Genomic DNA, 26,736 nt, shown 5'->3' on the forward strand with positions numbered 1-26,736 from the left:
ACAATCAGTTTCTTAGTGGGGAATAATGTTACCGTCACCACTAATATTCCTGAGAATGGTCTGGAAACTGCAGTTGAATGCATGAGCAAGGTTGTCTCATTTGTTCGGGGAGACCGGATGTCAATATTATCTCGGCAAACCAGGGTTGCCTGCAGTATGCAGAATATGAACCAACAAGCGAAAATGAGCCACATAAAGAAGGGATTCCCACTTATATGCTCATTTCCTTCGTATTCTTTATTCTGCCCCAAAGTTTGGTCCTTTTTCCCTCACGCCCTACAGACTGTGAAAATACGCAAAATGTGCACAGCTCCGACTCAGCCTACAGCACCTACTACCGCTGGAAGACACGATGAGGAAGTAATTGCAGCTGTAAGTAAACAATGAACCTTGCTATGTGAAACTCTGTGAGACTATTGCAATTTCTGACCCTGGCGTGTAAAAGGATCCTGCACTGGAAACTGATGATGAATATGGTGATGGAGGTGATGGGGCCAGGTGAGTTTAAGTGGATCAGAGGCCCTTAAAGATCAGAATATGCTAACTGGCCCTAGTATCTCGTCGTCTTCAGCATCGTTGACCGAAAGTATCACGGAATACCGCCGACTTCATGGGCGAACGTACACTCAAAGGACTGACTATTATGGCCCAAACGACGAGAAGCAAAATGAAGGCCTTGATCTCAAGTAGGGACTATCTTTTTCTCATGTCAAAGACACGAAAACTGACTACTTAGCCATTACTGTATGACTTTGTTCCTTGATGACAAGCTCTTCTATTCTCCAATTGGAGAAAGGCCGCAGGTAAAAATTTCTTTTTCATTGACTTCTTCGTACTGGCAAATGCTGATGGCGTCAAATGACAGCGAGTCTTGGATCTTGGTACAGGAACCGGCATTTGGGCCATGTGAGTCTTATGATACCTAAGCACAATATGCAAGTATAATCGCCGGCTCACGTTGACCAGTGACTTCGCGGATGAATTTCCGTCGGCTGAGGTTGTTGGAGTTGATATATCGCCTATTCAACCTTCTTGGGTCCCTCCTAATTGCAAATTCCAAATTGACGACATCGAGAAGTTGCCTTGGACGTGGCCGACGAATCACTTTGATTTCATCCACATCCGCAACCTCGAGGGCTGTGTTGCTGATTGGCCAGCACTATATGCACAGGCTCTGGACAATTTGCAGCCTGGGTCCGGCTACATTGAGGTCAAGGAAACCGATTTCAATGTACAGTCACAGTCCACGGAGAATCTCGACGACGATCATCCTTACAAAAGATGGACTAAGGTAATGTTTGAGGCCTTTGACAAGATAGGAAAGACTGCAAGACAACACCATGATCACGGCATAGCTAAGAACCTTGAGTCTGCTGGATTCGTTGACATTGTCGAGAAAAAATGGCAGATGCCTATCGGAGGCTGGGCGAAGGATCCCAAGTTGAAGGAGATAGGGGCTTGTTATCTCGAATTTCTCGACCAGTCACTTGAGGGATTTGGCACTTTCCTTCTCAAGGAAATAATGGGCTGGGAGTACGCAGAGATCTTGGTGTTTATGAGTGAGATGCGAAAGGCACTCAGAGACGCTACGTTGCAACCAAAGATCGACGTGTAAGTTGCCTATCTTCTACGGATGAGGAATTCTGCTAACCTGGCCACAAATAGTCATCTCGTATATGCTCGCCGGCCAGAGAAATCCAAGGAGGATGAAGCTTGACTGAAATTTAGGTTCTCAATGGGTAGATAACAAGCATGGTTGTCATGGTAAGGAGTTTAGCAGGATATATTGTCAGAACTTAGTCTTGCATTAGCATAATCTAGGTATTAATATGTTATAAAACCACCATTACACCCACAGCTCGCCTCGGAGAGTCTATTTATGAGACGCATAGAAGACCGATAGCCACGTAATTATTGTCTTTTTTTGGCAGAGTTTCAAGTGTATAGGACATTGGGGAAGAGAAAATGGGATACTTTAGGAGTCGGAAGACGAGAAAGGAGGGCATAAATTGCGCTAATATGGAGATCTTGTTTGTCAATCGAGTCTAGGCGTGCTATCACGAGAGAGATACATGTATTGGAATTGACTAAATATATGTGTTGTTGAGGACCTAGTGTTATCGAAAAGCTATTGGAATGAGAAGAATTTCTACTGTATTTACTCATTATCCTCGGGGGAACGTCCGAAGGCCCACGTTGCAATCTCGAAGGAAACGCTACCTAAAGCGTCGAGACTCTTTTTCCATGACTCCACGGATTCCGGATCCTCCATGGTTACTTTGTGACGTATCTCCATACTTTTCCAAGGCTGGCAATGTATGGCAGTCTTTACTTGGGTGCGTTCAGGTCCTAACTGCTGTATTCCTTCTGCCCATAGGCGAAAGTGGCGCATTCCTAGACGGGACTGATAAATCTTGGGATGAATGGCTATGCCGCCTGGTAAACGCCTGAAACGTTCTATATCCTCTTTACTTAGAGGATGAGAAAAGGATATTGTTGTAAACGTTACTGTTCTCCTTAACGTGGAGAATACAAAGCTATAGCTGATTTCTAACGGAGCTTGCACGCTGTCATCCTGAGTGCGAAAAGCATCGAGGTAAAGTTGGTACGACGACGATGTCTTGAAGAGATGAAAAGCCTGCTTTGATATCCAAACTGTTTTCGGAGATTAGACCACTACTAACTTCAATATATGATATTCCTAGGATTAGGAGGACTTACATGACACGAAGAGGACCTCATTTGGATTTTCATACATCCTACCGCACTATGAAGCCATGTAGCCTTCAAAGGTATTCATGGGCTTGATACCGTCCCACCAGACATTTGGGTGCTTTTTTGATTCGGTGAGTTCTGGAAGGTCTCTATCGAGAGGAAGCCTAAATCTCGTCCAAACCATCCATCGGTTTTCGGGCTGTCTCTTTGTTCGCTTTTGCCTAACCATTGTAAACGCGGGAGAGGTTGTTGATTGAAGACCCTCAGATAAATATTGGAAGGTTCTGGGGAAAAGATATCGAAGATAATACGGGCCGAGTAACATCGCCTGATTAAGAGAACGTTGCAGTGTTCAGTAGGCGGGGATAAGGCTAGTCTTATACCCGGCGGTCTAAGAGTTCAACTGATTAGGTACACATAACAAACTGGTCGTAGCTTACCTAATGCAATTAACTCCCTTGTCAGGAGGGCAGTTAACTCCCCTGACCTCGTAACAGGTATATACCAATAGTAAATACTGCCTACCCTACCTACAGGTAAGATTAATGTAGTCTTGTGGCCTTTTAAAAAATGAAGTGAATATAAGGTTTCAGCGAGACTTAAAACTCTTACCTTATCAAAGGAAAATCATTGAAAATTATTGGAGCCTTTGGGTTGACATAAAATGCTGTTCCCGCCTCAAAGAAATTAGTCTTGCATGACTGTGTTGCGGACTGCCTGTATGGCCTAGCCCTGGGCTCTGCACAGAATTACTTTTGGTGACTAGGGTTAAGTAATCCCTTCAAATCGTTTACTCTGACGCCGGAGGCAAAAGTCACGCCCTCCAGGTGGGATACTCACAAGGATGCTCATTGCCCTCGTCTACCTTTATTGCGACGGCTAGAGTGCGAGCCCCAGGTTGTTCGCAGGGGAACTCTTCACGAGGACTCAGCGGGGCCTACACGCGTTGGTTCCTACTTCTGGGCCTTGGCAGGAGAGTAGGCATCATTCCTTGAGAACCCGGAGGCCACGGTGAGAAACTGCGGACAAAAGGCGGGTATAATGCGGCACCCAGCAGGAGCTTAATACGGACCCACTCGGTAGGTCTGTTCTGTAGAGGGAAGAGTGTCTAGGAAACCTTCCAGTCAGTAACAGTTTGTTCTATCGCGGCTTGAGTGGCTCGTAGATAACGCCAGAGTAGTGCCGGATAGGACTGGCAACATGGTTAGCGTAAATCCTTCGGTCAAGAGATATGACGAATAACATACCTAACACTGGTCATCTGAATACAGGCCGGAAGATTGCAAGCGAGGAAGAGACAGAGAATTAATGACCCAGTCGTTCTTCTCTCCCAGGCTATTTCCCTAGCAGGTGAGTAGCTGTATAGAACCATAGAATAGCAGGTGGATCATATACAAAACATTGTATTAATGTCCAAAGAGAGCTTATGAAGCCCTAATACATAGTATAATAGAGCGTAGTAGTGAAGTTCTATTGGTTTATCATACAACAACCGGAATATTCTGTATTCTAAAAGCTCAGGCAAAGCCTTAGCAGTCTTGAAGTCATTTTACTTTGTGAAGATTTGATTTGTAGAAGTATGTCATCAACTACTAGAAGACTATGGAGTCGGAACTAGGATGCTAATATATCTGTCTAGCCTTTTTTAGTAGAAATTTAATATCTAGTGCTATTATCTCGCTTCATATATGTGTGTGCGTCGTACCTATTTTAATAGTCCACCCTACTCGCCATGTTCACATAATGCACCACTTAGGCATATCAAAAACAGCCACATTTGGGTGGTCACGAGGGTGATGACAATGACACTTGAGTAATGTAATGTCTTGCCTTTTGAAAGTTTAAAGGGTGGTGCTACGTAGTTCATTGACTAGGTACTAAACAATAGTTGCGACAGCACAGCACGGTGAGTCAGAGGGCCAGAAGTGTGACAAATAAGATACCAGTTATGTCAGACAAGCGTGCTGGGAAAGAGGCTCAAGATGCAGTGATCACTTCAATGCAACCCATGCTTAAGGAGCAAACTCTTTTATTACCTATCATGGGTATATATGTTAGTGCAACGGAGGGCTATCATGATTTCTGACAAGCTACAGATATCCATCTACACTTGTTGGGAGCCAGAAGATCGGCCTGTCTTTATCACTACACGCCTTCCAAGATGTCAATGTGAGGATTTGTCAGTTTCTAAAAAGCTGGTTAGGGAAATTCGCTTGCTCCAAGACTCTGTAGCGGCAGGTAAATGAGTAATCTCAGTGCTTTGGATTTCTCGGTTAATCCGGTGTGCAGAGAAGGATGCAGACACTATAATGAACTTTGAGTTGTGAGTCTGCCTCGGCGCGATACTTCCGCCTCCAGTCAAGCCTGTCAGCATCTACATAGATCTGATGATTACTTGAATATTTCTAACACAAGACCAAGGCAAAGTAGGTTATAGAAGGTGCAAACCGAAAGTATTTGCTGCCTACTAGGCAATATCATATGTTTCAATAGCTCATGTACCGTAAACCAAAAATGCACCCCAAGGAGCTGCAACTAAAAAAGTCCTTGCGGTATCCTCTTATCAAAAACATCAACGGACACGGAGGAAAGTGTTGCGATAGTTGGAATACGGAGCCGTGTGGCACTTCCAGCCACACGCCCGCCAGGCTGAGAGGCCCAAGCCTCCCAGACCCACGTGACAGGCCAAGGGGGAATATCCCCACCTTCTAGTCAACAACACCACTTTCAACTATCATCATGAACCATCGATTAGAACCAATTTACTGTTATTTGTTATTGACGAACGGAATTCCGTTTCACCCCCTGTTTCACCCCCTGTGAAACCTACACTGATCAGTGGTAAACCTCACAGTTGCCATTAATTTGGTTAACTTCACAATTACCACTCTGCTACGGACAAACCGCAGATCAGCAAGGTCAACACCAGAAGAGACGACTTCTTGAACTGGATACCCAAGCCCAGGTAAAAGTAGGGATTTCGTGCTAACGAGAGAAGAAGCGAGAGTAACTGGGATCTACGGAAACCAGCAGAAGAAAGCTTCTTTTCCTCGAATCTACCAGCAATCCGATTATTCGAGTAACCTAGGGACTGCTACGCTCACCCTGGGCGGGATAAGGTTAATCGCAGCCAATTATCGCTGGCAAGAGCGTTCCATCACGCGTTTTCAATCACCAGAAGAAGAGACCTACCGAATCGACGGTCTTCCAACCTCTTCACGCCACAAGGGCGAAGATTCACGAATCCCACAAGGGATAACAACTTCCCCAACTACAACTATCCCCCACGCGCGGTGCCAATCACGAGGCGCCCGCTAGTTTCTCAATAAATCCCCAGACGAGGTGCCAACCGCGAGGCGCCTGCCACAAGAGACCTCCCCACTAGAAGAAGAACACGCCGAAAGGCGAGCGGAGACTACCGGCGGTAATCCGCCTATACAGCTATACGTATACGCCTCCGAGGCTGCGGCTTAGGAGAAACGCACGTGGTTGTGGGCGTCATAAGGCCAACTGTCCGCTAGATTCTAAACTTCCCAACAGTGAGGAGCGAAGCCCGAAGCGAGAAAGAGAGATTCACGAGAGAATCTACGAAGTAATCCTTTTATACTGTCAGAATGGAGCGAAATTCACGAGAAGGATCGCCCGCGAGCGGCGTCACTGCCAAAAGCCAATCAACAGTCCCCATCCCACAGAGAATCGAAAGTATGATCGATCCAGCAGTATGGGGCAACTGGGCAATCGACCTTACAAACGCTAGCCCACAGCAACTGGGTTCCTATATGGGTTTCCTACTTGAGACCTATGAGAAGAGGAATCTCACGGGCCTCGAGCTATGGAACGAAGTTTCTCCCGATTTCGCCGACTGGTCAGAAGAAGACTTCCAGAACGTACCTCCCCCAATCCTACGATTCTTCAGAGACTATTTAATCGGTAACGGCGTCTACGTCGAAATGGATGGCAAGAAAATCTCGAAAAACGTGGCATTAGCCCTCAAAAAGGAAGAATTCCACTACTGGTCACCCCAAGAACTCGAACAAGGCGTCAAGAGATATCGCAACCTGAAGGCTCTGATAAAAGACCCCGAATTCCACGAAGAGATCACGAGACCGGCAACAGTAGCCAACAGCACAGGAGGAAGAGTCGAACCAACCCTACAGCCACCTCCTCCACAAGAACAACAACAGTGGCAACTACCGTACCGACCGCCACATCCCACGGTCTCTCCGTTAACAGACTTCCAACCATACGAGTCAACAGACCGTATCGGAAAGCAATTAACAGAATTCGCGAAACTGTACCCCGACGATATGAAATACAGCGGCGATATGTACGATGTACTCGAAAAGAAGATGCCAGTATTCGTGGATCACTGTAGAATGCTGGGAATTCACACCTCCCAATACAACAGGGCACTTCCCCTAATACTGAAAGGAATAGCCAAAACCTACTTCTACGCCTCGATTAAAGTGATCAACCCACAGCCCAACTTCGAGACCATGATCAACCAATTGAAATCACACTTCGAGACTAGGGAAAGGCAACAAGCGTACGTTACGCAGTGGAATACAACTACTCTTCCCCAAATCATTCGCGATAACCCTGGAAAGACCAAATCGGAGTGTTTTGACATACTATGTGACAAATTAAGCAAGATTCAGCCCGGTTTGCCACAACAGGATCACAACGACCGATCCCTCCATACCCAACTTCTACACGCTTGTAGAGATATTCCAGAGTGTGCAATGGCGTTATTTGTACCGGCTGAGACGTACGAGGGACTTCGCAGCCAATTAATCTCGTCGATCGAGACAGCTACCCGTCTCAACCAACAACAATTCAACACAGTAGCCAACCCACCAGAGCAGTACTGGACCGACAGAACTTTCAACGGTCGAGGGCGTTATTCACGATACAGTCGTTCATCACGAAGTCGATCATCACGAGGAAGAAGCCGTGACAGACCCCTATTACCGCCAACGCCTAAGAAGTGCTACGTGTGTGGAAAACCTAACTGCTGGTCAACCAAACACACCACAGAAGAGAGACGAAAAGCGTACGAGAAGTTCAAAACCACCCAATATGCCCAGGATACGTCACTTCCAGCATATGGCCAATTTCTCGTCCAATACGAGGGTTTCGACGGGTTAGACCTACAACCTACCGCCGAAGACCCCCAGCAATACTACCACGTAACCGAACAAACCAGTGAAAGTGACGAAGAGGAAGAGACCGGCAGCGACAGTCAATTCCAGGTCACCGCCTATTTCACTACAACAGCAATTGACGGCAACAGGATCGCCACGATCCTAGCAGACCAGTCAACCCGCCATGCTATTACGAAAGAAGACCTCTTCCGCAACCAACCAGAACCGAAAGAGCTACCTTCGCAATTCACACTCGAGGGACGCTACTCTGCCCAGAACTTCCAAGGGATCATGCCCGACTCGGGCGCAGCAGGATTCTCAACCGCTGGCCACCCACAATTCGTGGCCCTACAACAAATTTACGAAGGAATTACGTTAAACACTGAGGCGGCTGGCGGCGTTACAGTGAAATTCGGCGATGGGATACCACTGGAGTCTATAGGGACTACCAAAGTGCCAACGCCGTTTGGAAGCGTCAAATTTCACGTTATTGAGACTAACACTCCCTTCCTTATGTGCCTAGGAGATATGGACCGATTGAAGGTCTACTTTAACAACGTTACGAATACCCTCATCCAAGGAAATAAGGTCGTACCTATTATTCGCAAATGGGGCCACCCATGGTTATTACTCGATAAGGAGAAACCACTCGCCTGGAACCACCTCACAGACGCTGAATTGCGACGGGTTCACCGTCGCTTCGGACACCCATCTGTTCAACGATTACACAAGGTGCTCCAGAGGGCCGGCCACCCAGTTGAAATTACGGCAATTGAGCAACTATCGAAAGTCTGCCATCGATGCCAAATGCACGCACCAGCGCCATCACGGTTCAAATTCACGTTACGAGACGATTACGAATTCAACTACGAGGTTATCGCCGACGTGATGTACCTTGAGGGTAACAGACCGGTCCTCCACGTCGTCGATACCGCCACGGCGTTCAACGCCGCCCGGTTCCTTGAGGACATTTCTGCGAAAGCCACTTGGGAAGCCCTACGCCTCTGCTGGATAGATGTGTATCAGGGACCCCCAGACTGGCTAGTTACCGACGCTGGAACAAACTTCCGCTCAACAGAATTCCGAAACGCGGCGAGAGGAATGGCAATTGAAATCAAGGAAATTCCCATAGAAGCCCACAACAGTATTGGGAAAGTTGAACGATACCATACACCTCTAAGGAGGGCGTACGAAATCATCAGAGCAGAAGACCCAACAATTACGCCAGAATCAGCACTTCAAACAGCAGTCAAAGCAGTCAACGATACTGCTGGCCCGAACGGAATAGTGCCAACACTCTTGGTATTCGGCTCGTACCCACGAATTACCGACGATTCGCCGCCATCTCCCGAAGTCACAAGGCGGGCGAAAGCGATTAAGAAGGCGACGAGCGAAGTACGCGAACTTCACGCAAGGCGACAGGTGGCAGAAGCTATCGCCACCCGCAATGGCCCTGATACAGGGCCAATTGTTAATTTACCGCTACGGTCGCAAGTACGAGTATGGCGCGAAAAGAAGGGCTGGACCGGACCGTTTACTTTAGCAGCCATAAACGGCGAAACCTGTACTGTCGATACGCCACGTGGTCCGAAGACCTTCCGGTCTACCGTAGTCAAACCATACTACGAAGATCCCGATCAACCACCTAACTCCATCGCCGCGCCAGAAGAAGAAGAACCCGAAGCTGAGATACCGCAGCAGGAAGTAGTACGCGACGAAATTATCGTCGCCGGCGGAGGCAGTGAACCGGACGAACCGCAAGAGGCACCGGAGCCACCGAGAAGACGCCCGGGCAGACCCCGGAAGAGACCACTGCCAATCGCCCACTTCACAGAGGAATTCAACGATGACCCGGATTATCAACAAATATTCCTATCGATTAAGGAGCAAGCAGACGAAGAATTGGCAATCAAACTACGACGAGAAGGTGTTATTACTACACCAGGCGAACCGTTCGAACAGTCAACTAAACAAGAGATCAACAGCCTCATCGCTAGAGGAGTGTTCAAATTCACCCAGTTCAATAAGAGAAGGCACCAGAACGTACGAATCTTCCGATCTCGTATCGTCAACGAAGTCAAGGGTAAAACAACCGAACCCTACGAGAAATCGAGACTTGTAATACAGGGTTACGCCGACGATGGCAAGAAGGCTATATTGACCCAATCGCCAACGATTCAGCGGGCGAGTCAACGGCTAATTCTGTCAATTACCCCGTCACTCCTACGAGAAGGGAAACAACTATGGCTTCGAGATATCACACAAGCCTACGTTCAATCCTCCACAAGGCTCAATCGTACTATTCTCGCCTACCCACCGAAGCAAATTCAAGACCAGTACCCAAAAGGGACCATTATGGAGGTTGTGAAGCCTCTGTACGGAATCGCAGAAGCTGGAACCCACTGGTGGGCAACGTATCACAAGCATCACAGAGAGAATCTCCAGATGGTTACTTCTTCGTACGATCCATGCCTATTGATCTCATCTACCGAAAATCCACACTTTGGCTGTATCGGCATGCAAACCGACGATACCCTCGGTTTGTCAGACAAGGCGTTCTCACAATTAGAAGACGAACAGTTAGAAAAAGCGGCTTTTACGGCAAAAGCGAAGAATATCCTCACAATTGACGAACCCCTCCAATTCAACGGAGGGATAATCGCGCTGTCAACCGACAATTCGATCAATTTGAGGCAAATGGGACAAGCCAAGAAGTTACGATGTATTGAGACTACTGAACCCAACCCAAAACAGCAATATGTCGAACAACGCGCCAGAGGGGCGTACATCGCGTCAATTTGCCAACCCGAGGCCTGTTTCGATTTATCCACTGCTGCCCAACACCAAGACCCCTCGCCAGAAGCGATAAAAGCACTGAATCAACGGATTCGATGGCAAATAGAATCGCCTAACCGAGGAATAACGTTTATCCCACTCGACCTTACAACAGCCAAGCTATTCGTTTTCGTTGACGGGTCGTTCGCTAATAACCACGACCTCTCCTCCCAATTAGGGTTTCTGATCATCCTAGCCAACGACACTTCCTCTGACAGCAACAACGGAGAATTCACGATTCACGGTAACCTCGTTCATTACAGCTCTACGAAGAGTAAACGAGTCACCCGCAGCGTATTAGCGTCAGAGATCTACGGGATGGTCGCTGGCGTCGATATGGCCTACGCCCTCGCCACAACCCTGGCGACAATCACTGACCACCTCAACCTACCAACGATTCAGACAGTTGTCTGTACCGATTCTTATTCGCTGTACGAGTGTCTCGTGAAGCTGGGCACTACCAAAGAAAAGCGACTCATGATCGATATCATGGCGTTGAGACAATCGTACGAAAGACGAGAACTACAAGAAATTCGTTGGATTAACGGCGAAGACAACCCTGCTGATGCCCTCACGAAGAGCAAACCAAATCGAGCCCTCGAGAGATTCGTTGATAGCAACACGATAACGATACGTATGGAGGGATGGGTAACAAGACCGTAACTACGGGAGAAAGTAGGGATAGGAGGCCGAATTGACGAGGAGACGGAACTGTATAGGGACAACGTATTCCAACCGCTTCAACACCATAAAAAGAGAGTTTCCAGTGTTGCGATAGTTGGAATACGGAGCCGTGTGGCACTTCCAGCCACACGCCCGCCAGGCTGAGAGGCCCAAGCCTCCCAGACCCACGTGACAGGCCAAGGGGGAATATCCCCACCTTCTAGTCAACAACACCACTTTCAACTATCATCATGAACCATCGATTAGAACCAATTTACTGTTATTTGTTATTGACGAACGGAATTCCGTTTCACCCCCTGTTTCACCCCCTGTGAAACCTACAGAAAGAACTTCGGCTAGATGTTGAAGCCAAGCCCGTGTCGTTCGAAAAACCCAGTAGAGTATCCACATCGTCTTGTATCCCGATAAGCAATGCAGCTGATGTACTAAAGCGGTATAATTTCCTGAAAAGGATATATAACTATTTCTTCGTAGTGTCTTGTGCGTTGTCGCATGCAATAACTCCGCTGGTGCGGGGATTAAATGCTAGGCCCTCCGCAACGGACCTTCCCACAGCTCTAGTTGAAGTCCAGGCTTGTAGTGGGGCCCTGTACTTGACGGACTTTGATAGGATTTCAATCCTCATTGCGCATCTGTTCCGCTATCTAACAGCGGAGTTTAGCTCATGACAACGGAGCTCTATCAGAGCCATCTATCATACCATTCAATAAAACTACATAAATACACAGGCTCAAGTTTGGAAAATCGATCATTCCTCTGCCACTGCCCAAAACCTATTGTCACTTGAAGTATCTTACCCTGCACAGGGTAGAACATTCGTCTCAATCATCACAATGGTCAAAGTTGCTGTTGCCGGTGGCTCAGGTGGCATAGGAAGAGCAATTTTCGACTCCATCGAAGAAAGCCGTTTGCATGATGCTTTCATCCTGAGTCGTACACCCAGTGACGACCCAAAAGTCATCGAGGTTGATTATTCAGACATCAAAAAGCTCCGAGAGACACTTGAGGCACATCAGATTCACACTGTCATCTCGACACTCTCGATCAAGGATGACGAGAGCGGCCAGGCGCAGATGAACCTGATCGAAGCTTCTGTGCAATGCCAGCACACCAAGCGATTCATGCCGAGTGAATTTGGCGCGAAATACGATGAGGAGTATGAGACTTGCCCTGTCTTTATGTTCATTTAGCTAATGGTGCCAGGGCGATTCGGATATTTCCATCATATATCTGGAAGTTCAAAGCCGTTGATCGGTTGAAGGAAACCGACCTGGAATATACGCAATTCTCAAACTCAATGTTTATGGATCTGTGGTTTGCGCCTCGGATCAAGTCGGCCTTCACATATAACATGCCATGCTGGGTTGACCTTGAAAACGACGTGGCTGCTATCCCCGGCGACGGGAATACTCCCATGGTGGCAACCCACTCCCGCGATATCGCACCCTTTGTTGCTGCAACTCTTGGATTGGACGTCTGGGAGAAGAGGTACTATCTCACAGGAGACAGATTTACTATTAACGAGTTTGTTGCCATAGCCGAAGAGGTGAAGGGTGTCGAGTTCGAGAAACACTACGAGAGCATGGAAGTGCTGGACCGTGGAGAGGGCATAGTACTTCCAGCAATCAAGGCAATGCTGCCACCAGGTGTGGACTCGACTCTGATATTAGGCCAGATTGCTCGAGCTGGGAAAATGGTCGCGCAAGGTCGCATGGATTTGCCTCAGGATACAGGAAGCATCAACGCCGTTTTCCCGGAGATGAAGACCTTGACGTTGCGAGAAGCAATTCAAACTTATTACGACAACAAATAGTAGACGGTTTTAGTTTCTGGTCATTGATTTCGATACTTTGACGCAACTGTTTCACTCGGATGATTACTGAATGCACTATTTCTTTGCCACGGTCAACAGAATGAGTCCCATCAGCGTTAACGGTTGCAACCTGGCCGAACACATAATGAATGTATACCTCGGCTATCCAGTCTTTATTCCATTGGGTAACCAACACGTCAGCAGCGGTTGACACAAGATATAGCTGCATGGGTGCTTTGCACTAGTAGTGGTGTGAAGGGCCACGAGCGACAGCTCCACTTGAAACCAACTGGTTCCTACTGGTCCAAGCTCATGCAGGTCCGGGGATCGTTCCGTCCTGCGTGACCCACAACAGCTGGCGCCATCGGAGTTTCAGAGGATGCTGCACTGTTAGCAGAATACACCATCCTCCCCACAGCGATTATCAAGATAAGGTATCCTCCTAACAACAACCTTGAGGGGTCATCGCTGACGTAGCGGGTTTCCGGGCCAGCTACAGCTTTCGCATTGTATCGTCAGGCACCCGTGACCGTGACTCGTCAACGGTAGCATTCCAACGGGGAAGCCGGCCAGCTGATAGCTAGCTCCTTTCCAGTGTCCATCCTCTTGTTTCCCCTCATCACCTCCTCGACATCAAATAACGAAACAACAGCCATGGCGAGAAATCCATCAATAACCATGCCGCGACCATCCACCCTCATCGCTGCCGCAGCAGCCCTCTGCTGGCAAATCGTATCCGCAGCTCAACCAGGCGCGGCTCCTGCTGTCGCTGCTCCGATGCGTGACTTGACTTGGGGTCAGCTCAACTTCCTCCACACGACCGATACTCATGGCTGGCATGGCGGCCATCTCCTCGAGCCACAATATTCCGCCGATTGGGGCGACTACGTCTCCTTCGCATCACACATGCGCCGGAAAGCCGACGAGAAGGGTGTCGATCTGTTGGTGATCGACACTGGCGATAGAGTCGAGGGAAACGGCCTTTACGATGCTTCGACCCCGAAGGGATTGTTTACATACGACGTCTTCCGCGAGCAGACAATAGACATCATTTGCACGGGAAACCACGAGCTCTACATGGCCGACGCAGCACAGCGAGAACACGACCTAACAGTACCAAACTTTAAAGAGAACTACATTGCTTCGAACCTAGACTATATCGATCCCAAGACCGGCGAGCGTGTGCCGCAAGCACAGCGCTTCCGCAAGTTCAAGACCAAGAACCAGGGCTTGGAGATTATTGCATTGGGCTTCCTGTTCGACTTTACAGGCAACGCAAACAATACCGTGGTGCAGCCGGTCGAGGACACACTGAAGGAGGAGTGGTTCAAGAAGTTGGTCAGAGAGGAGAAACCAGACCTGTTTATTGTCATTGGCCACGTCGGCCTGCGTATGCCCGAGTTTAAAAAGATCTACACTGCCTTGCGCAAGGAGAACTGGAACGCACCGATTGCCTTTTTTGGTGGTCACGCACATGTACGTGACGCTCTCAGCTTCGACAAGGAGGCATTTGCAATGGCAAGCGGACGCTACTTTGAGACGATTGGCTGGATGTCTATCGACAACATTAAGAAGGCCAAGTCTGGCGAAGTATCTGCCGAGGCTTCCGTTTCGTTTTCGCGAAAGTACATTGATAACAACCTTTTCGGTCTGCACCACCACACCGGCCTTGATGAGAAGACTTTCCCGACTGAGCATGGCAAGAACGTCAGCAAGATGATTGAAAAGGCTCGCAAGGCTCTCGACCTGGACTACAAGTATGGATGCGCCCCCAAGGACCTGTGGATGGACCGCGCCGAATACCCCGGCGAAGACAGTATCTACACCTGGCTTGAGAAAGAGGTGCTCCCCGATGTCATCCACAAGGAGGACAGGAAGGGTGTGCCCAGCCTTGCGATAGTCAACACCGGCGGTATCCGTTTCGACATCTTCAAGGGGCCCTTTACCAAGGACAGCACGTTTATCGTGTCGCCCTTTACCAGCGCCTTCAAGTATATCCCGGACGTCCCCTACAGCGTCGCCAAGAGAGTCCTTGACCTGCTCAACTCGGGCGGCAAAATCTTTGAGGCGACGCACGACGTGCGGTTCATGAACATCCCCGAGATGATGTATCCCAAGGACGACATTGTCATGGCCAAGACCAAGACCAAGACCGACGAAGGTGAGCCCCGCCGTCTCGAGCTCCGCCACGAGTCCGACCAGCACCGACTGTCGGACGAGAACAAGGCCAAGCCGGATCTCGTAAGTGGGTACACCACCAAGGACGACATCGGCTCCGACGGCGACGATACGGAGCACTCCCCCATCAGCTTCTACCCGGTACCCAACTGCATCCAGACACCAATCGGCTTCCCGAAGGAGGGCGAGCCTGAGAAGGTCGACCTTGTATTTATCGACTTCATCTTGCAGTGGGTAATTGTGGCGCTCAAGTTCAGCGGAGGCGACTACAGCGACAAGGATGTACTTCCGTGGTCCGATGAGACGCTGACTTACAAGATGGGCGAGTGGATCAAGGAGAATTGGAAGGGCGACTGCTAAGGGATAGAGCGGGAGCGAGAGTAGATGCAATCAACTAAGACGCTCTAGAAGATGGCTCAGATTGGTAGCATGTTAGATTGGTTTAGCTTTGGATATTTTGGGCCACGACAGGAGTTTTTTCCATCTTGTTTTCTTGTTTCCCTCTTTCTGTAGGATCAGCCTGGCCATGTTTACTTTTTTCTTTCTTTTTTCAGCCAGGCTATACGCATACTGAATTCCATCTAAATCAGACAGGCATTCATTCAGGAATTTTTACACAATGGCAGGAAGGGTACGGGACGGGAGGGGAGTTGCCTAGGCACATAGACGGGACATGGTAGACTGCAAATAGCCCAAGATTACATTCAAATTTGCATCAAAATCACAGCTACCAGACGACGCCGAGCCCGTAATGGGCTCGATATACACTGCGTAGTATTTCTCGGGACATCGGCAGTCAAGCCACCGCGCGCGTCCAGATTCACCTGTCAGTTGTCACTCGGCTCACCTGAAAATGGGTCCCCCCGTACATATCGTGTCGGTCGGTGCTGGCTGAGCGCGCGAACTCTGCGTCCGAGCCAAAATGTAAACGGCCGAATTGAATTTTCCCCTCCGCGGCGGGCCTCCCTTTTCCCCCCTCCCCCCTTTTCCTACTCTTGGACTTCCGACCGTGGCGCACGGCAGAGGCCGCGAGGTGTATATTCAGCCATGCCAAGACCAGATTGCGAAAGAGGTGAAGAAAAAAAAAAAAAAAAAAAGGAGACGACGACACTAAACTGAGTAAGGGAAGGGGGAAGAAAAAAAATCTCCGCGTGGAAATCTTTTTTTCTTCTCCATTTTCCTGGGTTACAATGAGTTTAGGTGGGAAAAGTGACCGAGCGGGCGCGGTAGTTGCGGATCTTCGTTTTTTTTTTTTTTGAAGGTGGCATCTGGCGGCGACGCTATTGACGAGCTGTCAGCTTGGAGGCGCCTCTTTTTTTTTTTTTTCCCCTAAGTGACCGGCGGGCGCACTTGGGGCTAGCGATTTCTTCACGGTGGTATACCGAGGGTTGGAAAGCGTCTTTTCGTCTCCTTTTTTTTTTTTTTTTTCCCCTCCTTATGTGTGTTCCTTATCTGACTTTTCCTCCTTTTTTCCTCTCTCTCTCGCTTCTTCTCTACTGTCAGCCGCAGAGGAAAGGGAAGGTGATTTGGACATTTTCGTTTTGAGTTTATTTCGACCCGTACTTTATGGAGTTTGTGTATATAGAAGGTATGGATACTAGCAGTACTGTATTATCCGTGTGGGGTACAAATGCCGTCTCATGTATAGAGATGTTCGCCCTACTAGGTGGATGAATACCACCGCGGAAGGGGGAAAAAAACAAGACGATCCGAACGGAGAGTTTTTTTTTTTTTCCTTTCTTTCGTTTCTCTCATTATTCTCCTCCATAACATTTTAGTGCGAACCACTGGGTCCAGCGCCCCGAGAAACACGATACGACCTTGCACGAAGATCTCAATTCAAGGTTGGACACGTTTTGACGTCGTCCGATCCACTTGGCACCGAAGCACACATCTGATGTCACCGGTCATGGCTTTTTTTTTTTTTTTTTTTTTTTTTTTTTAAAAATCCACAACGGCATCGATTGTTTGGGGGTACCAGTAATGTTGATCCTCGGTTGGGTTGCTTAGTTGCTTAGTTGTTTAGTTGCTTAGGGGGGCCCCTGTGGCCCACCAAACCCATCGACACCAGTTACTCGCTAATGGATTGCGGCAAGCGTTTTTTTTTTTTTTTTTCCCTGTCTCTCTTCCTTCTCGGTTGAAGCTGAAGCTTCAAGGCCCCCTCAATCGTTCGGATAAAGTAGCCGGACCAGCAAGGCTCGAAGCTTGGGAGACTAAAGGTCGCTTTAGCACAGGGGATCCAAATGCAGTGTTTGTACACTAGAGGCACTAAGGCACTAGACAGGAAACCCCCCTCCCCTATTTTTCTGTCAGGTACGTACCGTTTCGTTATAATCTCTATATGGCGTCTGCTTTTCTTTTTCATCAGCCCAACTTAAAGCCCCTTGCCTGTTCCCCCATTAGCACTAGTGAGCTCCAGTGTAGTGGTGAGAGATGGAGAGAGAAAAAGGGTAAGGTAGGTGAGTAATGCAATGCAGTGCAATGTACCTGTCAGTTGGGCCTGAGCCATGCAGAACAAACTAGAGAACCCCCTCCAGAGGATGGATGGAGTCGCAGTAAAACATTTAGCTACCCTGATTAGCCGGGCTTCAATTGGGGTAAATAACAGCAATAATGACTGCTACGACGACTACAAAACTCAAAAAGAGATGAGTGCGAGCTTGCGGGTGTGATCTCGCAAGCACCCCTGATCCCGGGATCCCATTCAGGTGGTATTTTCCGGGGATGGCCTTATCAGTTTTCCGTCCCTTCTTTATCGGTCGCCATCACGAGGCCATTCCCACCTGGTCTTCCACCTGGTCTTCCAGGGGGTTCCTGCATAGGGCATCACAGGTCATGATTTTCAGGGGTCCATGGGATGGGCCCCCTCCCCCCCCTTCCTACTGTTCGTCCCGTTGGCTGGGGGGGCTCCCTTTCGCAGAGCTGTCCGGACTTCGTCACAACTCGCGCCGGCCTTGGTGCGTTGCGAGCTATATACTACATACGTACTCTGTACACTACGCGACTACGTATGTGCTTGTGTGTGTGTGTGTGTGTGTGTGTGTGTGTGTGTGTGTGTGTACATAGTATGTGTGTCTGCGCCTGGACCCTGTCCAAACCTCCTTGCAGCTGCAGCCGAAGGATTCGTTTCTTCCCCCTTTGGCCCTTCTTCCCCCACTCGAAGCCAGTTGACGTGCGCGTGGAGGCCCTGTCTGACGATGCAAGCCTACTCCAAAAGGGGCAAAGGGCTGAAATTACACCTAGCGTACACATACACAACCGTAATAGTAGGAGTAGTAGTAATTGCCAACGCGAACCGCCAGTTGGGGGCGAGCGCAAGTGTCGTAGTGTCGCCGCTCTCACCGGGCTGCCGTTTCATTAAACACCAGCCCGAAGAGGGAAAATGTGCCTGGGAGGAGGCCTGCTCTTCATCTCCACACTACACACGGTCGTGGTCCACCCCTTCTTTGGTGACCGCGGCGACGTCGCAATAGCTCGGTCTGCTCCGGATGAGGTCTCCATCGCAGGCCCCCCCCATGCCCCCATGCCCCCGTCCCCATTGAATGACTTTTGTTTCCCGTCCATCCTCATCCAAAAAGCTCATGAACTGTGTGTGTCCCCGTCGTCTCTCGCATCATCCGAATCCCCTCCTTGCCGTCCACTCTTTTCTACTACGTAGTTTCGTGAATCTACTGTTTTGAAAGGGGGTCAATATTCGGTCTCACCAACCTCTACACCAGACAAACCTCGCAAGCAGGGGACCCGACACTCGTTTCTTTTCCGCTCCTCCCCGCCAAAAAAAAAATAAAAAATAAAAAAAAAGGTCCCATAACCACCACCCTTCTCACTCAACCTTGTCTCGAGACCCAGAAACACACATACAACAACCCCACCAGAGCTCTCTCATCTGCCCTGTCCACCGATCCAGGCAACTCGTCCTTTCCTAGCTCCCTCTTCGGGACGTACGACTCTACTGCTTGCCATTTACCCCCCTGAACCTGTAACGGATCAACTTGTCTTGGGGGTCCTCGAATAAGGATCGTCGCCCTTGTCCATCGCCCAGCTCATCCTCCACACTTTCTGCACACAAGACACTCGTCACCCGGAAAGACACGACATGGCCCATATGCAATAACCACGGCTGCTCTGTTTTCCCCTCTCCACGACACTTCCGCTCAGTCGCCTTCTTCGCCTCTGGCAGCTCGTCGTTGGAGCCGTTGGCTGTGCTCTATCCATTCATTTTTCCAAGCGCTTTGAGCTGGCCCTTCACATTCCCTTTTGCCTAGCTGGATTCCTTTTCTTTTTATTTTCTTCTCTCGTCTTATTCCAATCGTTGACCTGGCTGTCCGGTTCTGGGCATTGAGACCCATTCTCTGTGCATAGCTCACAGTTCATTTTTGTGACCTTGATTTGTGCAGTATGCCCCTCCCACCAACCCCTCCGTTACCCTCCTCGGGGGACCAATGGCTGACAATTCGCAGACTCTTGATAATCTTCAGTCGCAATCATGGTCTCGTTTTTCGGGTTGAAGTTGGGTGCCGATAAGAAGAAGTGCGATCCCATGTGTGTGTGTGTTGCCGTTGAAAGTGGTAGCTAATGCATCCCAGGAAAGCTGAGAAGAATCCCGAGCCGAAACCGCAGCCACCACGCAAGAGAGTCGACCAGAATCTGCTTGGTGAAGGTCAGTTCTTTGGGAGCAACCTCGAACGGCCTGTCCTCATCAATGGCTCCCGTCCCGGAACATCAATGTCCAATAAGAGCTTCGTCGCCAACTTCGTTCATCCCAATGCACCATCATTAAACGGCGGAGGTTCTTCGCTGTACGGCTCTCGTCCGGGTACCGCCATGTCGAACAAGAATTTCGTCGCCAATTTCCGTCACCCAAACGCGCCGTACCTGAACGGTGGCTCGTCTTCGATGGTCGACCTCAGTGGCCCCGGCAACAAGGCGGGTATTCGGCCGATGGGGTCCGATAACAACTTGAACATGGGCTGGAACAACGGTTCCCTGACGAACCTCAGCGCCTCGGCCACCGCACCCGTTGGTAGTGAACCAGGAACTCCGATCTCGCCTCTCCGCAAAAACAACTGGGTCCACCCTCTCGACGTGCACTACAGTCGTAACGGTGCTCTTAGTCCGGCACCGAGCTTCGCCGTCAGCGCTCCTCACTCTCCCGCCTACCCCCCAGGCCACACCCTAAACCACACCGCGAGTGCCGCGCCGAGCGTCTCAAACGCACCCCGGAGTCCGCTAGGCCAATTCGAATTCAACCTGAACCCGTCAGCCATCTCAAAACACAATGAGTTGACCCCGGCTCCGCTGTCGCCTACCAAGGCCTACCCGTCTCCTCCGCAATCGGTGAACGGTTCTCTTCCGCCAATCAAGACCGACTGGAAGCCGAAAACCGCCGTCACCACCGTCCGGGACGCCCATAAGCCCGGACCGGCCTCACTTCCCTCACCCACCACATCGACGGAGCGCACCAGTGAAGAGGAGCTGTCTTACCCCAGACCCATTATCCAGAACGTCGCCGCGAAGCGAGACACACTAACATTCCATCAACCAAGGCGGCAGAGCTTTTCGATGGATATCGACGAGGACACTACCGGCTTCAACTTTGGTGCCGGGGAACGACCAAGCACAGCCGGGCCAACGGCGCCCCCTCCGAGAAGCGCCCTTCGTCCGTCGCCACCGGAGCTGAAAACCCTACCTCTGCTTCCGATCGAAGCTCCATCCCAGGCGCTTCCGCCTAGGAGCCCCGGACTTCCGCCCCCAAGGCCGCCCCAGGTGCCTTACGAGGGACCACTACGGAGCCCCGCCCGGCCACCTGAGGACTGGATCAACGCGAGGGAACGAGTAGGTTCGGACGCGAGAGAGAGACCGACTTTCGAGTTCAGAGAGAGACAGAATTCCGACGTCCGTGGGCGAACGCTCGAAGCGCGTGGGAGACAAGATTCAGACCCCAGAGAGATGACGAGCCCCGACGCCTATTCCCGGGGAGACCGCAACGCCCACCCGCAAGGCTACCTCGGGCCCCCACCGCCTTCCAAACGAGTAGCGCCGGGAGAAGGCGAGCGCTCCTACGGCATCACCCCCGGAAACCGACGACCGCCTCCGCCACCCGTGGAGTTGCAGCGCAAGGCATCGAACCCGCAGTTCAGGCTGCCGGGGTGGGACGACCGAGACGTGCAGCACGGAAGCTTCGCCATGATTTCCCCCCGGATGCAATCCCCGCAGCCGTTGACGCCCTTGACGCCAAACAGTCTGGTCGCCGAAGCGTCTAACGATGCGAACTGGCCGTTACCAAATCCGCTGGCGAGTCCGACGTTTGGGACTGGAAGGAAAGCCTATACGCCCGTTGAGAAAGTCGAGGGGCAGATGAGCCCTGGGCTGGCACCGCCTATGGCTCCTGGTCGTGATATGTCACGCGAGCAAGGACATGAGCAAAGGAGGCCGGACTTTGGACTGAGGGCGCCAACGGGAATTGCGGATGAGTTCCGAATTGGCTTCATCTGAATTGAAAGAAGGAGTAGAGAGGGGACAAAAATTGTTCCTGGATGATTGTTTAGAGATATCCGGGCTTGGAAGGGGTGGGGTGCATTACATGATATTGGTACGGGTGGATCGGGTATTTGGGGAAGGCACATGGTCGAGGCGATCCGGAAGGAGCGAGCACACACACACACACACACATATATATACCTGATTATTATTTTTGGACATTTAGATGCGGAAGGTTGGGGCATCATTGCATACCGGTGTTCGGTTCACTAGAATTAAATGGATAATGTAATCAACCCAATTTTTGACTGTCGAGTTCTGATTTCAGTATGAGCTAATTGCAATATCATTCTTCCCTAAAGAGCAGTTATTGACTTGAAACATAAAATTATTCCTTGTAAATACAAATGCTTATTAAACTTGTTTGCTTATCCCAGCCGGTGCGCGTTTCCATGTCGAATCCCGACCGCCCATACCGATTGCCTAGCGACATGCGCTTCTGTATGACGAGCACAGTTGTGCAATGAAACGCGCTCAAGACTGGTCGTGACTGAAGAAGAAAGAAAAATAGAAGGGAAGCAATCACACGTTGAAAAGAATTAGTCTTGCTCGCACACCAGTCAATGACGTCTATTACGATGATGGAATGGAGGGTATGTACAGGGTCGGGCGCCGCGATAAACGCTGGGGCCTTGAGAAACCCAACCCCGACCGAAGGCCGACTCGGAACGACTATCGAGTACATAACTCAAGGTATCTCCGTCCGGACCCCGGAAGAAGTCAAACCCCGGACAGGTTCTTCCGAAACGACCGGGAATTGTGGAAACTGTCCCGTTTAGTAAGTACCTTAATTCTTCAGACGACGTAGGCACGAACCAGACTGTAACAGGTGACATTACGGCGGCGACACGGCGCCGGCCAATATGGCCCCACTTAGAGCCGAGGACTACCGCAGGCAGAACATATCTGTAATTGGAAAGATCGATCGCTGACTAATTGCTCAAATACCGGCCTCTAATTATGGATAGCGCTAACGTAGAGGAAGTTGTAAAGCAAGGGGTCGCAAGGGTCTGAGAGATTGACATGCTACTTCGTCAGCAGCTCCTAAGTTGCTGCTCTTTTTTCACAGCACATAGAAGCGAGAGAAGAATATGAAAAAGTGGCTTTCTACTGAGAGATAAGGACGGCGTTCTTTTGTATAATTTTGGTGTAGGTTTCATAGGGGGTGAAACGGAATTCCGTTCGTTAATAATAAATAATAGTAAATTGGTTTTAATCGATGGTTTATGATAGTTGAAAGTGGTGTTGTTGACTAGAAGGTGGGGATATTCCCCCTTGGCCTGTTACGTGGGTCTGGGAGGCTTGGGCCTCTCAGCCTGGCGGGCGTATGGCTGGAAGTGCTATACGACTCTGTATTCCAACTATCGCAATACTGGAAACTCTCTTTTTATAGTGTTGAAGCGGTTGGAATACGTTATCCCTATACAGTTCCGTCTCCTCGTCAATTCGGCCTCCTATCCCTACTTTCTCCCGTAGTTATAGTCTTGTTACCTATCCCTCTATACGTATCGTTATCGTATTGCTATTAACGAATCTCTCGAGGGCTTGATTTGGTTTGCTCTTCGTGAGGGTATTAGCAGGGTTGTCTTAGCCATTGTCTATAGGAACAAGATACCTATGCTATAGACGTGTTTCTGTTTCACGTAACGTTGTAGAATGTTGGCAGTGGCCATGTGCAATAATTTCTCTTACTCAGCGGATGCGGACCTTACTCAGCGTCATCAGTTGCCCAGCGGAATTCCGCCCACATTACCCCTGACCAGTACTTACTAGTTCACCCTTTTCAGGTCTATTCATGTTGCCAAGAGTAAACTATAGATTCATGATTATTATACAGCACGTACTCCTATTTACTTAGTTGGACTCAAGGTCTTAGTGAGCATTCAACCAACGAAAAGCTGTGAGCATTTAACCGAAATGGTGTTACAGGGGTGGAACTCTCTGAGGATATAATTCGGTATTCTTAAGCATACATATTAACGAACTTACTGCGAAACCATCCCATATAGTATGGTAGGCCTTGCCGTAATGTCAACATGCCTTGATTTGATTCGTACACCCAGCCAGAGGATGCACTCTCGTGGAAACACAAAGGGATCATTTTATCAAATATCGAAAATCAAAATGCGACCATTTGTTATCATCATTCTAATGAATTCTAACACCTTACAATATTGTTATGCACTTCATTTCCCGCCCCTCAAAAGTATCAGCCTTCTTTAAGACCCAATCAAGGCTCGCAAATCCTACTCTCCGGTAAACATCATCCCCGGCGGTCTCCTCATCTTTTTCCAGAACAAGGCCCTTAATCCAGCCGTTCAACAGGCCCATCTCTGCCATAGAAGCACTTTTCCTCGTCAGTGCCAAGCAGTATAGCTGGGTATCAGTCGTCCTCATCCGATCCCCGAATCTGTTGGTCGTAATCATGGCGCTGTCGTCGAATGTGAAATCACCGCAAGACTGATTAAAACCATCTACCACGATTATGAGGCCTTCACCACCAAATGCTGCCCAGCTTTGGTCAAAACAAATCTCCGCTTCTGCAATCCTGCCAGTTATCCCAAGATGGCCTGACAAGGCCTTTGATTTGGGATTTGAATCAAGGTATTCGACAGTCGCTTCATTGATTTCAACTGTAGTCTCCGCAGGGCCAGGATCGAGGAATCGGATACTATCCACACCAGACCCGTGCGTGCTTGCCCATGACCATGATGGTGCCGAGTACACTTTGCTCCTGGATCTCGATTCGTCTGTCTGCCACAAAAGATCGTTGACAAGATTTGCTCGCCAGAGGCCGGCCAAATAATCGTCTTGAGTTCGTTTGCTAACGATTTCTGCCAATGATGACACAGCAACGAGAATGTCGTCTTGTTTCGTCATGCTTTTAGAGGAATATTCCGTTACGAAAGCATGCCATGCCTCATACATGATCTCTGCGTCATCAGGTTCTGAACGGAATATTTCCTTTATCTCAGAATATGGAAACATGTCCGAAGCGTCGTCTGCTGGTGAAAATTCGACACCTTTATGGGTATAGCATTCCCATGCGGCGGAGGCATCTGTCATATGGATTATCCGGCGTGATAGGTAAAGCTCTTGCATCGTCCATGCCCTCTGATTTATCGGGGCGCTTGTAAAATGTCTGTGTGTATGTGGAAGAGGCCTCTGAGGAATTTGGCCAAATATCTTGCAGGGCTGAAGCTCGTACCGTTCCACTACCCGTTCCTTAAACATACCCATATCAGCGTGCTCGGAGGATGTAGCCGCAATTGTTACGACGGCGTTTCCGTAGAACTGCCCCATCCAAGGAGCCTGAGCTCTCCAATCCACATCGTCGTCTTGGACAATGCACAAGGCGTCGATCCAAATGTATCGTACACCTATCGCTTTGCTGATCCACATTGCATCCCTAACAGTCTTAGGAACGCTCTGTGAGAAGATGGCCCCTTGCAGTTGTTGAACGTTGGAGCGGAGCAGTCTGCAGTGATTTCTCGAATCGCCTCCCCAGCAATACGACAGGCAACTGTACGGCATCCTGGATCCTCTGGTCTTAATTACATGAGCTTTTTTGAGCGGAGTTTGGTGGTCTCCCAAATCAACAAGTCTTGTAGGCATGCGAGATTCATGATGCGACCGGTCGCATTGGGGATGAGATAGTAAGCAAGTACCCATCCACATCATCAACTTCACGATCATGGGGACGTCCAAGGGGGCCTTGGAAATGGCCATATCGGTGATCTTATCATGTAGAAACCACCTATTAGGACCACAGTAATCTCCATAAGCTTTGGCAATCTCTTGGCGCTGCTCTTGAACGCCCGCGGTGTCCTCCTTTTCCATCAAATCATTATAGTCTGGCAGTACTTCTTCCAGAATACTCTCCAGAGTATATTTGACCGTTTGATTCTCGGGGAAAGTAGGTTTGAAGGTGTTAAGGTCACTATTATCATTTGGAGACGTCGTCGGTGAAGTGATATCTTTACCGAGGGAGACATGGGGGTCATCGCCAGGTAAGAAGTCAACATCTAACGACTGAGTAGAAGAGAGCCTGTATATTGGGCTTGTGATTGGTTTTTTCTGTGAGTTGTAAAGCGTCTTCTTTGGGTCGTCTTTTTGTTGTCGATGTTGCTGGGCTGAGGGTGCTCCAATAGTTCCTTTCCCTGGAGCGTCCGAGGGCTTGCCAGACGTGCTGCCTGCTACCGTTTCAGCCAACGAAGCTGTACCCTCCTCAGAAATTCCTAATTGATGCTCACTTGATACGTTTTTTGGAACCGGAACTATCAAATTTCTGGCTGTTCCGCTGTGGAAAGCTGTTGGATCAACCATGAAATCATCCAATTCGCTTTGACTCGTTTTGCAAGGGTAGTATATGGTGAGGCCCGTGGCCTTCCCAGTGTCCACTTTGACACCAACCTTGATGATGTTCTTATCAAGTTCTAGGAGTTCCAAAGCATTCGGCGAAGGATGATCATATAAAATGGCCGCTCGAAAGATTCTGCAACTGGAACAGCCTTGCTCAGCAAGCGATTCCAGTTCGTTCCAGTCTTGATACTTGACACATGTCGTGTCCCTCGCACCGTTGTCATCCTCGAATTTCTGATTCCAAGTTGAGTGCCCTCTGATTCGACGGCAAAGGTCGCAAACAAGTTGGCCGTCGTCATGCACCGAGACAGCAGGTGGAGACTCCCTCACAACAGTTTCAATCTGTGATACAAGCAACCAACTTCGCATCGGCCCCATCCTCGGACCATCTTTCATAAAGCTTCGAAAGAAGGCTCTGCCATATTTTGTCCGAGATAAGTGTGACTCCATGAAGATGCAGATGAT

General features: G+C 49.4%; 6 protein-coding genes across 6 annotated transcripts; 5 read left to right on the forward strand and 1 right to left on the reverse strand.

The window, feature by feature from the left end:
- Positions 1–537: 537 nt before the first annotated feature.
- CTRU02_207257 (putative SAM dependent methyltransferase) lies at positions 538–1,717 on the forward strand (the record flags this gene model as incomplete). Its single annotated transcript, XM_036719353.2, has 5 exons — positions 538–686; positions 737–803; positions 866–906; positions 967–1,611; positions 1,666–1,717. 5 exons carry the CDS (start codon positions 538–540, stop codon positions 1,715–1,717), a joined length of 954 nt encoding a protein of 317 aa, XP_036589060.2.
- Positions 1,718–6,329: 4,612 nt separating this feature from the next.
- CTRU02_207258 (uncharacterized protein) lies at positions 6,330–11,357 on the forward strand (the record flags this gene model as incomplete). The annotated part of the gene is made up of 1 exon (XM_036719352.2): positions 6,330–11,357. One exon carries the CDS (start codon positions 6,330–6,332, stop codon positions 11,355–11,357), a length of 5,028 nt encoding a protein of 1,675 aa, XP_036589059.2.
- An 854-nt stretch (positions 11,358–12,211) lies between these two features.
- On the forward strand, positions 12,212–13,191 carry CTRU02_207259 (nmra-like family protein; the record flags this gene model as incomplete). Its single annotated transcript, XM_036719351.1, has 2 exons — positions 12,212–12,534; positions 12,582–13,191. 2 exons carry the CDS (start codon positions 12,212–12,214, stop codon positions 13,189–13,191), a joined length of 933 nt encoding a protein of 310 aa, XP_036589058.1.
- Positions 13,192–13,845: 654 nt separating this feature from the next.
- CTRU02_207260 (calcineurin-like phosphoesterase) lies at positions 13,846–15,729 on the forward strand (the record flags this gene model as incomplete). Its single annotated transcript, XM_036719350.1, has 1 exon — positions 13,846–15,729. The coding sequence occupies one exon, from the start codon at positions 13,846–13,848 to the stop codon at positions 15,727–15,729; it is 1,884 nt and encodes a 627-aa protein (XP_036589057.1).
- A 4,126-nt stretch (positions 15,730–19,855) lies between these two features.
- On the forward strand, positions 19,856–21,864 carry CTRU02_207261 (uncharacterized protein; the record flags this gene model as incomplete). The annotated part of the gene is made up of 2 exons (XM_036719349.1): positions 19,856–19,899; positions 19,956–21,864. The coding sequence occupies 2 exons, from the start codon at positions 19,856–19,858 to the stop codon at positions 21,862–21,864; spliced, it is 1,953 nt and encodes a 650-aa protein (XP_036589056.1).
- Positions 21,865–24,075: 2,211 nt separating this feature from the next.
- CTRU02_207262 (uncharacterized protein) lies at positions 24,076–26,721 on the reverse strand (the record flags this gene model as incomplete). Its single annotated transcript, XM_036719348.1, has 1 exon — positions 24,076–26,721. One exon carries the CDS (start codon positions 26,719–26,721, stop codon positions 24,076–24,078), a length of 2,646 nt encoding a protein of 881 aa, XP_036589055.1.
- Positions 26,722–26,736: the final 15 nt, after the last annotated feature.

The sequence above is a fragment of the Colletotrichum truncatum genome (genome assembly GCF_014235925.2).
Source record: "Colletotrichum truncatum strain CMES1059 chromosome Unknown Contig_0004, whole genome shotgun sequence".
NCBI classification, from domain to species: Eukaryota; Fungi; Ascomycota; class Sordariomycetes; order Glomerellales; family Glomerellaceae; genus Colletotrichum; species Colletotrichum truncatum.